We start from the raw sequence: 16,006 nt of genomic DNA, 5'->3' as shown, positions 1-16,006 counted from the left end.
CGGAACACATCGTTCATACATTTCACTTCAGTATTGAATTGTAAATTTTTCAAATTTATTCTAAGATTCGTGGCAGTGAAGCGCACAGTGATCCCCGATAATCGTTCGATTAATTGATTAATCGAATACTTCCTACAGATATCGATTATTAATCGAACGAATACTGAACAACCAATAATCGAAGCGAACGAATAATTTACGTCGATTAATCGATCCAAGCCCAGAGCAAAATAAAAGTACGGCCACTGCAGTGTTATCCTAAAAATCAATCATTGTCACTGGCGCTCGTGATCGAAGTTCAATGCCGTCAACGCGAATTGAGCTTCTTTTACGAGTTTAGGGGAACGTAAAAGATAATAATTGATTTTCAGGCGGAATGAATGCTTTTTTGTTTCCAGATGGCTTTCTGGATGAGGAATATTAATCTAACTAATTATTTCTCTCAGTATGACGATTAATCGATTAATCGATTAATCGATTATTTGGGGCGATTAATCGTATCGAATAACAAACTGCTGAAAAGTATTCGATTAGTGGATGAACGAATAATTTCAAAAATCAGGGATCACTACACACAGTCTAATAAAAGAATTCTCGCGTAACTTTTGAAAAGGTCCAATGTAACATTTTCGTCAACTCGAGAAAAACGAAGTTGAAGACCCGAACATTATTCCGCGAATTGTCTTAAAAGTTATCGATCTTTATCGCTCCTCTCACCACTAGCGATCAAGAATAGCTCTCCAAAACCATTCGTAGCTGTTGTTCCGTGATTTGAGTTTAAAGTTGAAGCCAAGGAGCGAAAAATGTTACATTGGACGTTTTGACTGCCCGCGTTTGCACATTGGACATATTACGTTGCACAATAAGAATTTGAAACTAACTACTAAACAACAATAAAAAAAATCAGCATTTCGTTCTAAAGGCAGATTATTATTGTTATCACCCGTTGAATTGAACTGAAATCGATAACAACTACTGTAAGAAACAAAAACTCAAAACGACCGAAGTACGACTCCGTGTTGTTTTGACTGCTTTGTTACTTCGGACGATTCGGGCATCGGAGGAAAGTGGCGTCCGAAGTAACAGCTGGGTGCTTAAAATCCGAATCTGTACATTGGATATTTTTTGTATCGGCGATAAAAAGATGAAGAAAATAGATACGTGAAAGGATTGTTTTTGTAATGCATTCAATGATTGAAGACTAATAGCGTGCATCCATTAACTCGATTTGTTCACATAGAACCTTTTCAAAAGTTACGCGAGAATTGATCTATTTACGTACCAAAACAAAATCAAATGGTGTGCTTTGATCTTCTCTCACAAACACTATTACCCCATGAAAACACGTTGTTTTACTTATACTACTACAATGGTTCGTTCCATCTTCTCCTATAAGACCATTATTTCTGATCAAATGAACCAAATCCGAAATTTGATATGTAATAGACCAACAAAACCAAAAGGCTCAGAACCGGTGACTGAGATTCGGGAACTTTTTTAAATGATAGGTGATATTTCAACTTCCGATTTATTTAATTGATATATGTTAAAATAAATTTAACTGAATTTTTCGGCGAACAATTCACCTGTGTTTATATCTGAACTTACACAGTTCTATGAACGTATACAGTACAGGTCTAAATGGCTGAGATTCTTATTAGACTACAAGAACAAAGAAATGAAATTTAATAGACTTACTTCAGAACTCATCGTATCCCGGCATGGGGAATTTCTGGCTGTACTCCTGAACCTCTCTCTTCAGTGCCTGCACCTTCGCACTGAGGGTCGCATCCTCATGTAGCGTTTTCTTAAAGTCCACCAACTTGGGTCCGGACACGGCGGTAATTTCCTTTGATAGTTTCAAACCCCGGTCAATAAAATCTACAACCTTCGCCATGTCCGCCTCCACAAGTCCTCGCGTTGTCAGTGCTGGCGTGCCCAATCTAATGCCCGACGGATTGAGCGCACTCTTATCGCCAGGTACAGTATTTTTATTGCAAGCAATGGAAATTTCCTCCAAAATGTACTCGGCCCTGGCACCGGTGATTCCCGCAGGACGTAAATCCACCAACACCAAGTGCACATCGGTTCCCCCAGTCGAAATACTGTAACCCTTGCCAATCAAGCCCTCGCAAAGCGCACGTGCGTTACGAATGATCTGCTCCTGGTACTCTTTGAACTCGGGAGTCTGCGCCTGCAGCATGCAGGTCGCAATGCCAGCGATCGCATGATTGTGTGGACCACCCTGCAGTCCCGGAAACACCGCTTGATTGATCCTCGACTCTAAATCATACATCACCTTGTCCCCGTTTGGTTTTACACTGCGTACGCCCTTCCGATAGAAGATCACACCGGCACGTGGACCACGCAGGGACTTGTGAGTAGTCGTGCTCACCACATCGGCATACTCGAAGGGCGAGGGAACGACCCCAGCTGCAACAAGTCCGGAAATGTGTGCCATGTCAGCGAACAGGTACGCCCCATTGGCGTCGGCAATCTGGCGGAAACGCTTATAATCCAAACACCTCGAGTAGCACGAGATACCCGCGATGATGATTTTCGGCTTAAAATTACGCGCACTTTCCTCCAACTTGTCGTAATCGATCAGTCCCGTTGAGGGATCCACCTTGTAGGGCATGCTCTCGAAGAAGATCGAGGTAGCGGAAATTTTCTTCGTTGCCGTCATAAATCCATGCGTCAGGTGACCTCCGTCGGGCAGATCTAGACCCATGATGCGACCGTGCGGTTCGATCAGCCCGGTGTAGACGGCAAAGTTTGCCGGCGAACCCGAGTAGGGCTGCACATTGCAGCCCCACTGCTCCGGATCAAGCCGGTAAGCCTGGAGGGCACGCTTCTGTGCAAGGATTTCGATCTCGTCGATGAACTCGTTGCCACCGTAGTATCTGTGGGGGAAACAAAATAACAACAGAAAAACAAGTAAATAAGAGTTTAGAGGTTGGTCTTGCTGATAACCATCGTAGGACGTAAGCAATCACTGTTTTCTCTCCAGCAAGGATCGTGCAGAGCTTGAGGCTGATAAGTGGAAGTGTGAGGAATCTGAGCAGTCAGCTGGCGTCAGCGATGTTATTTCAATATAGAATTGTACACGTTTGATTGTTGTTGTTATTCGTACGATTGTTTTGCGTCAACTTGTTTCAAAGCCGTGTCGGGTTGTCGATAAGAAACAATTCGCGCAGCGATGTTTATGAAGGAAATATTAGAAATCTGTTTTCTAATGAGTGAATTGGGACTACAGGCAACCCTGTGTTGTGCAATTTAATTCATTGCGCGTACATGGAAAGATCATATTTGATGAATTTATGGGACAATTTGTTTTTTTTTTTTTTAATTTTTCATATGTATTAGTGCGTTGCAAAAGTTTTTACTGTTCTGTGTCTTGATGGTTCAATACGAACGAAAGCATGAATTGTGCATGCGATGCGGTTACCAAGTGGTTTGCGTAAGAGAGGTACACTATAGCGCGCATGAAGGCTGCATGCGTTGCGCTCACCGAATGGTGGAAGCTAAGCGGAGCACCGTCAGCCTGCGTATGATAGCGATAGCGCATGATAGGCGCAATTTCTCCATGTGAACATATGAACTACACAGTGGGCATCTCTTCTGTGTGAAAAGCATTAAGTTGGTGATGAATATGCTATTCAGCATGGTGCTAGAACTTAAGAAGCGATTGGCCATTGAGGGTAAGAACTTTCGAAACAATCTAATATTTCACACTACATAGGTTCTATGTCAGCCAACTACAAGTCTTAAGTCTCAAGTGTAGAAGTTTATTGAAGGGGGCAAAGTGTTGATTTTCTAATCTGCGCAAGTGAGCAAGCCCTATTGTAGCGATAAAAAATTAAAAAAACATTTAGCGTATTTTAATTTTTAAATCCTATAATTATTCACGTTTCTCGTGTTTTGATAGAATATCAGGCATAAGAACGTCGTTTTATGAAGATAAGTGAAAATTGTCATAAAGTTACATGGGACAACTATGCGTAGAACGGCAGTTTTTTGCCCTTTTTAAAAAGAAAATTTGAGGCAGAGGCACAACTAACACCGTAAAACAGATTTTACTATTCCAATAAAATGAATAGAACTAATTTTTTCGATTAATTTTATTTACGTCATTTACTTGCTTCGTTGCGTGCGACTTATAACTATACGCAACAAGAATTACTATGGAACTCGGTTTCGCGAATTATTTGCACCACAGTTAATCCGCTCGCGAATAATCGAGATTCTACTGTATTTGGCATCAAAATCTCAGTTCCTCAGGAACGATTGAGCTAACGAAGACGATAAGCACTATCAAACGACGATTCCAGACTTTTTTGTTTTCGAAACGAACTGAGCAACAACAAATTCTGTGGGCCAATCGCTCGACTGAATTAATTATCTTTATCTAGCGTTCGCTACTCACCTCTGTCCCGGCAGTCCCTCGGAATACTTGTTGTGCAGACACGAACTCAAACACTGGAGCACCGACAGTGAGGTGAAATTCTCGCTAGCAATCATCTCCAACCCCTGGATTTGGCGCTTTTTTTCATTCTTTATCATCGACATCAGCTCCGGGTCCGACTCCCAGAGATTCTCGTGCAGCAGTTTGGCGTTACCGGACATCTGAAAATATCGAGAGCAGACAAAACGACGAATGAAGTATTTAGAAAGAAAAACAGAATTCCGAAAAGACTATTTTACATTTACATGATTGTTCGAAGGCATGCTACTGATCTTCGTTTGCACGTAAAACTTGATTCAAATTAAATTTGATATCGTTTTGTATTCAACAGTGTCAGCCGTTCTTGTTGGAAGCTCGCGATGGAATGTTCGATGATTTCTAATCTCATGCTAGTTACAACTGTTGCATGCTGTTACTGCTCGAGCTGGTGGTGACGCCGATAAGCAACGATTTGTTTATTGATCACTTCCGACTTCTTTTCGAATAACATTTTGACGAAAAAAATAGACTTAGAAGCGCGTGAGAAAGTAGGTACATACAATCTACAAGTTGTTTGCGAATATGCTGTGCATCATTGACGCACAGCCTTGCATTCGTGTACTCCAAAATGCGCTTTTGTTAAATTTTTCCGTGCTAGTGAGTTATTTTCTAACGATTTGTTTTTTTCCTACGTCAATGAGGAGATTAAACGTTTGTCTGATTGCGTTCATACGCTTGATGCATAATCCAACTTGTTTGAGATTATTGCCAGTTGTAGCTGAAACTAGCTGAGTTGTATTGTCAGTTGTAGCTGAAACAATCATAGGCCATTAACATAAAAAGATCGCTGTGGGATTATCCATACGATGTCGCCCAATAGAACGGGTTTGGGTTTGGACTTCAAATTGATAAAGACTACCGCCATCCGCGTTGACGGCATTGAGCTTGGTATTACGAAATGGGGGAGTAGGAATGACAATATAAGTTTGCAGAAGAAATGAACACACTTTTAGAAAAAAAAATATGAATGAAAATTATTTTTCCCAAATCAAATTAGTACTCTATGTAAATGAAAATCACTTTTCATTGCAAGTAGTGAAAAAAAAATCACACAAAAATTGTGACTGAAGATAATTTTATATTATAATGGTAAGTTTTGGTGAGAATATCTGAAAATTCATACAAAATAGTTCAAATTAGGGTCAGGACAACGTACTTTTCGCCAAGAAAAAAAATTCATACAAATTTTAGCAATTTAAAACTGCCTTAGGACTGACTAATCTGATAGAGAATAGTGGGCCTCATACAAACTAACGTCGTATCCAGATGTTAACACCATTCCGCCGTCAACGCGAATTCTATGAGTGAGCGTTATAATCTGGTTTTCATCCTTCATACCATATTCGTAAAGAAGACGGATTTTCATCCGATTTCTTTCATATTTAATTTTCATGGTCTTTCTATATTCGTTACCTTCTACAGTGAAGTGCATTTTGTGAGTTTGTACTTGGGTATAATTAACAGCACACATGTGTTCGGCCAATTAATTTCACAGTCTCATCTAACTAATTCTCGGAATATTCTAAGCGTGATTAAAAGCTCACGTATATACAGTTCTCTTACCTTAACCGATTTTTGCGCTATCGAACTAGATAAACCCACGCCGGACGAGGAGCAAATCGATCTCAATACACTCGTCACTTGAGGTTGAACCGTCAAACTGGACCGATTGGGCGCGCCGTTTGGTAAGAACTTGACCCTCGATGGTGATGATGAAATTATCGTATCCAAGTATTTCGCGCCGACAGCATTGGTGTTGGTGATAAGCCTTCGCAAGCACATGGCCGGCGGAGTCGGCGTTGGAGTAGCACTGCAGGAGCGAGCGAGAGGCGGTATTCCAGTTCTTGCGAGGGCCGCACACATCTCAAACATATCTCACACGCACACACGAACCACCGTTGTTTGATGTTTTGATGCAAATTGTAACTTAGCTACGTAACACGTAAATCCAATTGGAATTGTTTGAATTTGCACGAAATAATGCCCTCTATAAAATTCCCATAACGAGATAATAGGACCTGTTTATATCTCAATCTTTCCACTAGATCTAGAGAACGACGACTGTTCAGAAGTCCACTCGGAGGCAAAAGAAAATGAAACCGAAAGTAATCAACATGCGGGACCACGAATCTGCCATTTCAGGATCCCCTTATCAGTGACAGCGAAATATTCTGCCACTGAAGTGATAACCTCTCGCGGCTATGAAAAGTTCTCAATCAACAATTCGCGGAACACACATACGAGGGTCATCATTGCTTTACGAGTACGAGCCTATCGTGAGACAATCCATAATCGTTTTCAAGATCTAAATAACTCGGCTTACGAACATAGTTTTGTTTACAATTTTGCCGGCTGGAAGTATTGCTGTATGTGAGTGATGTTAGCGCTGTGGCAGACGTGAATTTGTTTGCAGCGGCATATGTCGCGGTTATGAATAATGTACTGAGTTTAGGTGTGGTTGGCCTATGAAAGAATGCAGAAATAAAAAATCGTCAGCATTGAGGAATGCACCAAAAGAATCAAAGGCGAAATAATATATTAGTTAGAGAATGTTATGAAATGAAAATAAGAATTTTCCCCATTTCTTACAATTTTATTTGTCATTTGGTCTACTTGTCAAATCTTTTCATAGTTTCAATAAGCAAAAGCCAGTCTTCTGCGGACCTATGGAGACGTATGAACGCGTTAAACGGAAAAAAAATTAAAAATCCTACACAGGCGTCCCAAAAGTACTGCATTTTCATTACAGTCGGTATGAAATAAAATCGAGACTCACTGTGTGCGCGCTACATTCGCATACAAGCGACAAAGCACGAATGAATAAAATAAACATGTACTATAGCAGACGGTGCTTCGTCGAATTTGTCTGATTTCTCGGGCCCGATCGTAGTGAGCCAAACGTACTGTTAATTTTCCATTTTTTCGTGTCTGCTACTCCATTAATTCTGTCGCTGTAACAGTCGCTCACGATGCGATGAATATCATCGGTTTACCCGAGTTACTGTCAAATTTGACTGTCGCAAGAAAAATGTCATGACCAAGAAATCGCGGTCGTAAAACAAGCCTTTATTTTATGCGTTTGTGCTTTTTCACCAGTACGCTCTGGGATGTGGTTGTGAGCACAAGTTACGTATATACAGAGACAGCCGATTCAATTTTAGATCGGCTGTATCGAGAATGATGTACTGTTGGGATGGCCGAATCAAGATAGGTACACAAATGAGCAGCAATTCATAGGAGAAAAAAGCACGGATTCCTTAATGATTCTAGGCGAGAGTTTCTTTGTTAATATATTGATGACATCGGGAAATACTCAGTGTTGGGAATGTTTAGATTTATCCTCCAAGTAGGAAACTAATAATTGTGGTGACAGATTAATATATAACAATGCATTTTTGGCCTTATTTCGATCAAATCAATTTCAAATCGCCTCAATAAACACAAATGAAGCCAACTTTAAACGTTCGAAAACCGATGGATTTCAAACAGGCTCAGTACAATTTTTTTTTGAGGCGAACCAGCCCAGGAGGCTGAAAGTCTCTTCAATAAAGAATTAAAAAAAGGACATATTTTTTATTATGTATGGTCCTCATGACCTAGTGGTTTGCGTGGCGCTTGCCACGGGGGCTTCGAGTTCGATTTCCGTTCGGGTTAGAAATTCCATCCGAACGATCCACTCTATCGTTGCTCCTACTCGCACCACTACCCCCAGCTTCACTCTCATCTGGCCATGCATTTGCACCCGCGAAACTTTCATCTACGCTAATTCCACCCACAACACTTCCTCTCGCATTTCTTTCAACAGATTCTTCCCTGTTGCTCACACTGCTCACTTGCTCTCCACATATGATAGCCGCGTCATCGACCAACAAATAATTTTTTTCCATTTCGGAATATGCTGCAGAATTCATCAGAAACTGAAAATTATCTTCCGTTTCAAAGCCTACAACCTATAGTTTGCGAATGAGAAAATGAATAAAATACTGGTGAATAAAGAACACACTTTTGTAAGCGAACGACGTTGCATAATATATACAAAGACACCCGACATCATCAGCACGAGGGAAAAAAAATCATTCACGACAGTAGCAATGCATTTACGATTGCATTCCGAATCTACAAACAACATGACTAGTTAGCAACCAGGCCTGTCGCAGACGAATGAACAAAATACTCACATATGGAAATGCAGCCGTGTACAGCGTACGACAGTAAATATAAATGTCGCACGACATTTTCACTGTGTGATTGTCGTTAATAGATTGATCTAACGACTGTTACGGGCCAATGATGGTGACAGTCGTCAGAATACAGTCGTGGTGCGGTACATTTGGTACCCCTGATCCTACAGCGATCCCGTCGACACCGCGCACATGCCAGCGGAATACTTTATCCGGCGGCGAAAGGCTTGAGCTTGGGTAAACTGTACACTTCGTAGGTGCTCTCCGTGATTGAGCTGAAACAGAAAAATTGCACAAAGAACACACTGAATGACGCTTGGGAGTAGCAAATCATTCTCATTGTGCAAGTTTCGGTGATTCGAACTTTAAATAGTCAATAACGACCCCGACCACATCTTTACAGTCACCAGGGGAAGGGAAGGAATGGTAGTATGACATTCACAGTCAGAGGGATCGCCTCTATAGCGTGGCCATTATCATGGAAAGGATGGTTGTTAGATGGTACACCCAAACTAGCGTTGTCAGAAACCATTTCATTTTCGACAGAAAACATGTCATTTCATGTCTTGAAGCGTCAAATAGGCAAATAATGTCATATATCCCCCAACCCTTTAAAATGTTTGTATGTATGGAAGCAGATATTTTTCTTTTTTCTTTTTCCATCTTTTTTGGGATTGCACCAGAAAAAAAATCAAAACGACGACAATGGGAATCGAACCAAGGCCGGCTGGAATGCAAGACGGTTTTACACAAGGGATTGCTAAGATGGCCACCTTTTTGTAGTCAGCATAGAAAATCTTGAGTATAGAAATCATAACCTAAAATTAAAAATGAAGTGCTCCGCACGTTTCTCCAGCAGTTATTTTAATTGCAAATCGCCAAGAAAGCTTCCGGACGGGTATCCAAACATCGCTTGCCAAAGGAAACTATCCAACGTAATCAAATATTAACATATATGACTCCAAACATTTAACAATACGTGAGTCCCCTAAGCGCGAGCCCTGTTTTATGCTGCCTACGCTCAATTTGCATTGGTTGGGATAGGGTTGTCAGAGCCCCGGTTTTACACGATCACGCTATCCACATAGCTAATGATGCTGTTGGGGAGGAGCGTGATAATATTACATCTCATTACAAATTGAAGTTGGAAAGTTTTTTCTAATTTTACTCCTAACAAACACTTTCCAGCATAAAGGAGATTCATATCCATCTCGGTCTGGGCCGTGGCCAAGTAAGGAGCTGTCCACATACCACGTGGACAACTTTAGGGGGGTAGGGGGTAGGGGAATGCTTGTCCACGGAGAGGGGGGAGGGGGTACAGACTGGGTCCACGTAGACAGGAAGATTTTTTTTTAAATACAATCACCTATACATTCAAAATGGAATTAATTAACACATATTCAAGAATTTAAAAACTCCGTATTTATCCAAAAACGGATTGAGCCACCTGAGAGAACTGCCTGGTCAAATATTTTTTCATTCATTGATCATTGATCTTCAGTGAAATCTGTACTATAAAAATATTCCACTTAAACTGTGAATGACCAAACTATTTCCTATGAACGAACTTTTATACTTACGAGGTATGCATAGACCCTTATAGTCCAAAATTAATTAAAATTAAACGATCCATATCATGAAATCTCAACCATAATGAGATGAAATTTCATGATATGGGTAAATCATATTTCATCAAATATAATTTTCTATACATTTTTTTATATCTCGAGAACAGCTAGTCTTAGAATAATAATGTCTGTATAGTTTGTATAGTTTCTCATACAGAATTGCGTGTGAAATCATTTTTATAAAGTATTTTAATTTCAGAAATTTCTAGGAATCAATTTTTATATTTGCATTAGAATGTCCATGCATCACTAGTCACTAGGACACTGTTAAACTTTTCTTGAGCCTAATTTTATGTCTTGAACTGAATAAAATTTAGAAAGTACACTACTTAGAATAATTATGCTGCTCATTTGAAAGATTAGAAAATTTTGCGTTGAATGCAGAATGCACATTTAAATTAATGAAACCAAGTAACTTTTAGATGTAGCGAAAAGAACAAATTTAAAATATTGTGTTTTTTGTTATTTTTTTTGTTAAAGTGCATGATAAACTAAATTGTTTCTATCAACTAAATTAAGAAGATTTTTTTATGATCCTCTATCACCTAAATATTCCAGATCAGCAGTTTCCTAAAACTAAATACAGACTAAAAGTGAATGGAGTGTGTAAATGAACCGACATTTCCTGTGACCGATCGTATTCCGAAGCGGGTAAAGAACTACACTCGACAATTAATAAAAATAGAGGAGTATAATGCGACATCGAAAATTTTGAGTGATTTTTAAAACGCTATAACTCTGTTATAAAATAATGCATTCGTCAAAGCTACAACTGGACCTTGCATAAAATATTTTCAAGTTTGCGGTGGGCATATTTGACCACTGATTTGTTGTGCGTTCATTATTTCATGAAATATTCCTAATTCAAAATTAAAGGATAATTTTTCATTCGATAGAGAATACCTCTGTAAGAAATAGTTCTACTGAAACTTTTTATGAACCAAATGGAAGCGAAATAATTAGGTAGATTGGATTGTTATTGGGCATTTGTTTTTAAAATCTATAGAAACTTTGAAAACAGAAAAAAAAACTTTATTGTTTCTTACTCTTTTGTCTACAAAGCCTATACACATCACACTAAAAATATGTACGTACGATATCCCTGAACTAGAAATTTGTAGCTTGAAAATGCTGTATTTTTTTATCTTCATGTCATCATTTATATCGAAGCTACAGGTGTTCCAAAATCCCTTAAAAATTTCTACCCTTTACTCCTCAATCTTGACAAAGGATCAATAGATATCAGTGAATGCTCCCTATTTAAACTTTTCTTTTCTTGAAATTCATTTTAATTGATAAAAAAATAATCCATGCATATAAAACTGTTCTGTTCGTTTTTGTGCGCTTCAAAAACTCGAGAAGTTCGGCACTGATGGAATACATATTACGGTTCAATATGCAATCCACTTCAAAGATTGTTGTTACTGCCAACGCCTCAGGAACCTTTAAGATTTCCAGATAGAATGAGCACACTTCTGAAATTATGCTGTAAACGTAATTAATTTTCTAGTATTGAATATGTATTCTATGTGATGGCAGCACATTTCTTTGAAAGTGTTTAAAAATCGTGAACTAAAATTGTACCTGATAATGATTTTGAATCCATTTATTTTTATTCGATTGGGATTGCTCAAGATCAATCTTTGGAATTGTATAAATCTTTCGGATGCGGATCGTATTCGGCCGCCATTTTGGAATTTTCCGAATTTTCAAAAACCCCTATGTAACGCTTCAGGTATTGTCCTCAAGTTTCAAAATATTCATTGGAATTTGTTCTACGACACCCCGTTGCTTCAGAACCGTAGTATAGCATGGTACCAATTTTCAGAGAGCATCTACGCATCCAGCTGTCAAAAGCGTAATAATCATTATTGCACTCAAAAAATGCAAAATACATCTTCAAATATACATGAAACAATAACCAAAATAATCGAACGCTTCATTTTATTCCTACCAACAGAAACAAAATCACTAAAATTCATTATTTTTCGACCTTCTAGACAAGGGTCCCCCCCTTAAATGGAACTGAAACTTAATTTATGCGCAATTCAGTTATTTTCTAAAATATTCTAATAAAATAAGGGTTAAAAAAACATGAGTTAAAAATAAATTCTGGGTGTAGAGGTAAAAACCAGGATAATAAAAAAAATATTAATTATTATTCTACATGCTCTTACCCCTACAAAATTAGAGGTGTTCAAGTTTCTTAAATGCACATTCAAAAGAATTCGTGAAACTTAAGTTGACCATATTTTGATTTATAACCCTTTATGACGCCAAAACAAAATCACTCATGTACCAAAGCGGTTTGATTATCACATGTTTAAGATTGGTTAATGACTCTTCGGATATGTTAATATATATGGTTTTGGATGTTTTGGAGTCATCTATTGAGCAGGAACTTAGTTGAGCACCTAATGTATTTTTTTTATTTATGATGATACTACATCCCATTGAGAGATTAGATCTTCTTCACAATTTTTCGCCAATAATCCCGATCAATGGCTGCAGTTTTCCAACTCCCGGCTGCACCGATTCTTGCTAAATCCTGCTCCACCTGGGCCAACCACCTCGCGCGCTGAGCTCCTCTCTTTTTTGTTCCTACCGGATTCGTTGCGAACTCCATCTTTGCAGGGCTGTCCGGCAATCTTGCAACAATCGCACTCGTCCAGCCTTGGCGACTTTCTGGATGCTGGGTTCGCCGTAGAATAGCGCACTTCGTATGGGGTCGGAGTTTGTTGGACCTCAAGTACGCGCGGAGCCATAGTAGACACGACTTCCATTGACTATGCGTCTTCGAATTTCACGGCTGTTGTTGTTGTCAGTTGTTATCAACGAGCCAAGGTAGACAAATTTCTCTACCACGTCGAGCTCGTCGCCGTCGATCACAACACTACTACCAAGATGAATTCTGTTGCGATCAGTCCCTTCTGCTGGCATGTATTTAGTCTTAGACGCATTGATCCCAAGCCCAATCAGCCCTGCTTCGTATTTCAGTCGGGTATACAAGTCGGCTACAATCGCATGTGTTCTTCCGATTATGTCCAAGCCGTCGGCGAAGCAGATAAACTTGTTGAAAATCGTGCCCCGCATGTTGAAGCCCGCTCTTCGCATAACACCTTCCAGCACCAAGTTGAAGAGCAGACAGGAAAGCCCATCGCCTTGTCGAAGTCCCCTGTGAGTGTCAAATAATTTCGACAGCTCACCTGAGATCCGCACACTGCATCGCACACCGTTCATCGTTGCCTGAATCAGTCTTGTTAGCTTTCGGGGAAAGCCGTGTTCGTCCATGATCCTCCGTAGCTGTCGTCGGTCGATTGTATCATATGCGGCCTAGAAGTCAACGAAGATGTGGTGCGTAGGGACCTGGTACTCGCGGCATTTTTGGAGGATCTGGCGCAGTGTAAAAATCTGGTCCGTCGTCGAGCAACCGGACATGAATTCGGCCTGATAACTTCCCACAAATCTACTTACTATTGGCGATAGACAACGGAAGGATCTGAGACAGAATTTGGTAGAAACCATTCAGGACTGTGATGGCACGATAGTTCCCACAATCCAGCTTGTCGCTTTTTTATAGATTGGGCAGATTACCCCATCCTTTCACTCCTCCGGTAGCTATTCTGTGTCCCAGATCCTGACTATCAACCGGTGCATACACTCTAAAAGTTTTCCCGGACCTCCCTTGAAGAGTTCCGCTACGAGGCCATCCTTACCAGCTGCATTGTGGTTCTTTATCTGATTCATGGCTTCCTTAACTCCATCCATCGACAGGGGTGGTACGTCGTCGTTGTTCACTGCACCGGTGTAGTCCTCCTCAACACCGTCTTGGTCTCCTGTCTGCTCGCTGTTCAGGTGTTCATCGTAGTGCTGCCTCCGCCTTTCGATCACCTCGCGTTCGTTCGTCAAGATGCCTCCTTTCCTATTCCTGCACATTTCGGCCCGCGGCACAAAGCCTATTCGGCTCTTGTAGTCGTCGTAGGTGGTACCGTGGTGAGCGCTGGTGTCTTATGTTATTGACGACTGACAGTTAAAAACGCAGTTTGACCATCACGACGTAGTGGTTTGAATCGATGTTAACGCCACGATAGGTTCTGACGTCGATGATATCCGAGAAGTGCCGACCGTCGAACAAAACGTGACCAATTTGTGTTTCTGTTTACTGTGGTGATCTCCAGGTGTAACGGTATTGGAAGGTGCTACGTATGGTCATGTTCTGGGGGGCATCGAAGTCGATAAGTCTTAGGCCGTTTTCGTTGGTTCCCTGGTGGGCGCTGAACCTACCAATTACCGTTCTGAACTCCTCCTCTTGGCGGACCTGAGCGCTCAAATCACCGATGACGATTTTGATTTCATGTAAAATGCTTCCTTGTCGTCATCGGTGCTAGCTAGATGAGGGCTGTGGACATTAATAATGCTGATATTGAAGAAGTGGCCTCGCATCCTCAATCTGCACATTCTTTCGTTGATCGGCCATCGGCCATCACCCGTTTTTGCATCTCCCCCATCACGATGAAAGCTGTACCCAGCTCGTGTGTTTTGCCGCAGCTCTGGTAGATGGTATACCCACCTTGGAATGATCGCATCATCGAACCTTTCTAGCACACCTCCTGCAGCGCTACGATGTTGAAATTGCGGGTTCTCAATATTTCCGAAAGAATTCGGGTACCCGCAAAGAAGTTAAGAGACTTGCAGTTCCATATTCCGAGTTACCTAATGTAATTTGCTGGATGTGAAAATTCACGAGGAAATGTCTGGTTGATAGAAGAATCGGTAAATTAAGTTTTTGCAAGACTAGTCTAGCTTTTGGCTGTTTTAATTTATCAAATAATTCATTTGTATGGAATGATTTTTTCGAACCATCTTTGAATTGCGATAGCAGCCATGAAAGTGCATTTCGAGAGACTCCGAGTTTTCACTTTTTAAATGGAATCTATAAGTTAGAACAAAACTTTCTAAACAACCTAGTATCTCGGTGAAGCATTTTACCACTCTCTGGGTAGCTCTCAGCGGGAATACTTGACTATCCGACTGTTATCATAGCGATCTTCAACAGAATGTCATCTATGTTGTTTGGTAGTAAAACATGATTCATCTTGATAGAACCCAGAATCAAAAAAAAAATAGTTGTATCTCGGGATTGATTAAAGGTACAACAAATGTTTGTATATCAAAAAGCTGAAAATTTATTGCTTCCGTCACCATTTTGATGAATTTTCGAACATTTCTTCGGATACCCTCCATTAAATGTTGGACTCTCTATTGGTCAACATTACCGGCTATTTTATTTCACGATCTTATCATGTCTGCAGCATCCCGGATCACATTGGCACCTTACTTCGATTTCCAATTGACAATTACCCAATATTCTTCGATTGGGCGGAATTGAGAGCAATTGGGAGGATTGAGGTCTTCCGGTCCGGTTGATCTTCTCGCATACGGATTCTCCAGATGGTATTTTGGTTTGGGTTATGTGTTTGGCGATGTCGTAGTCCGAAAGTACCTAGTAAAACATCTAAGGTGCATCTAAGCTGGCCGTTTTTCAATGCCAACACCACGCGTTTTAATCCAACCCACGAGCTACACACACAACAATTATTTCTAGGAGCAGTCCGCACAAACCCTATATTGACTCCATTTTGGGAATTTCGCTTCTCGTTGCATTTCTGTTATATGTATAGTTATAGTTGTGT

The 16,006-nt window shown here is 40.3% G+C and overlaps 1 protein-coding gene across 3 annotated transcripts; it reads right to left on the bottom strand.

Moving 5' to 3' along the window:
• Positions 1–1,556: 1,556 nt before the first annotated feature.
• On the bottom strand, positions 1,557–6,796 carry LOC129762531 (serine hydroxymethyltransferase). 3 transcript variants are annotated; one of them, XM_055760919.1, is made up of 3 exons: positions 6,068–6,796; positions 4,427–4,626; positions 1,557–2,903 (listed from the first exon to the last, which is right to left on the bottom strand). In XM_055760919.1, exons 1-3 carry the CDS (start codon positions 6,374–6,376, stop codon positions 1,700–1,702), a joined length of 1,713 nt encoding a protein of 570 aa, XP_055616894.1. In that variant the 5' UTR covers positions 6,377–6,796; the 3' UTR covers positions 1,557–1,699. The 3 variants fall into 3 exon arrangements, with proteins under 3 accessions (XP_055616894.1, XP_055616895.1, XP_055616896.1); XM_055760920.1 differs by lacking the exon at positions 6,068–6,796 and adding an exon at positions 4,705–4,865; XM_055760921.1 differs by lacking the exon at positions 6,068–6,796 and adding an exon at positions 4,711–4,865.
• Positions 6,797–16,006: the final 9,210 nt, after the last annotated feature.

The sequence above is a fragment of the Toxorhynchites rutilus genome, chromosome 1, assembly GCF_029784135.1.
Source record: "Toxorhynchites rutilus septentrionalis strain SRP chromosome 1, ASM2978413v1, whole genome shotgun sequence".
Lineage (NCBI taxonomy): Eukaryota > Metazoa > Arthropoda > Insecta > Diptera > Culicidae > Toxorhynchites > Toxorhynchites rutilus.
Note: the sequence above shows the minus strand (reverse complement) of the source record. Positions and strands in the feature narration are given on the sequence as shown.

What these genes read in the sequence shown, in the direction of transcription:
- LOC129762531 (XM_055760919.1), bottom strand. Translation starts at nt 6,376, where the DNA reads ATGTTTGAGATGTGTGCGGCCCTCGCAAGAACTGGAATACCGCCTCTC. An exon ending in TAGCGCAAAAATCGGTTAAG is followed by an intron (nt 4,627 to 6,067) that starts GTAAGAGAACTG and finishes CGATATTTTCAG; the next exon opens with ATGTCCGGTAACGCCAAACT. An exon ending in GAGGGACTGCCGGGACAGAG is followed by an intron (nt 2,904 to 4,426) that starts GTGAGTAGCGAA and finishes TTTCCCCCACAG; the next exon opens with ATACTACGGTGGCAACGAGT.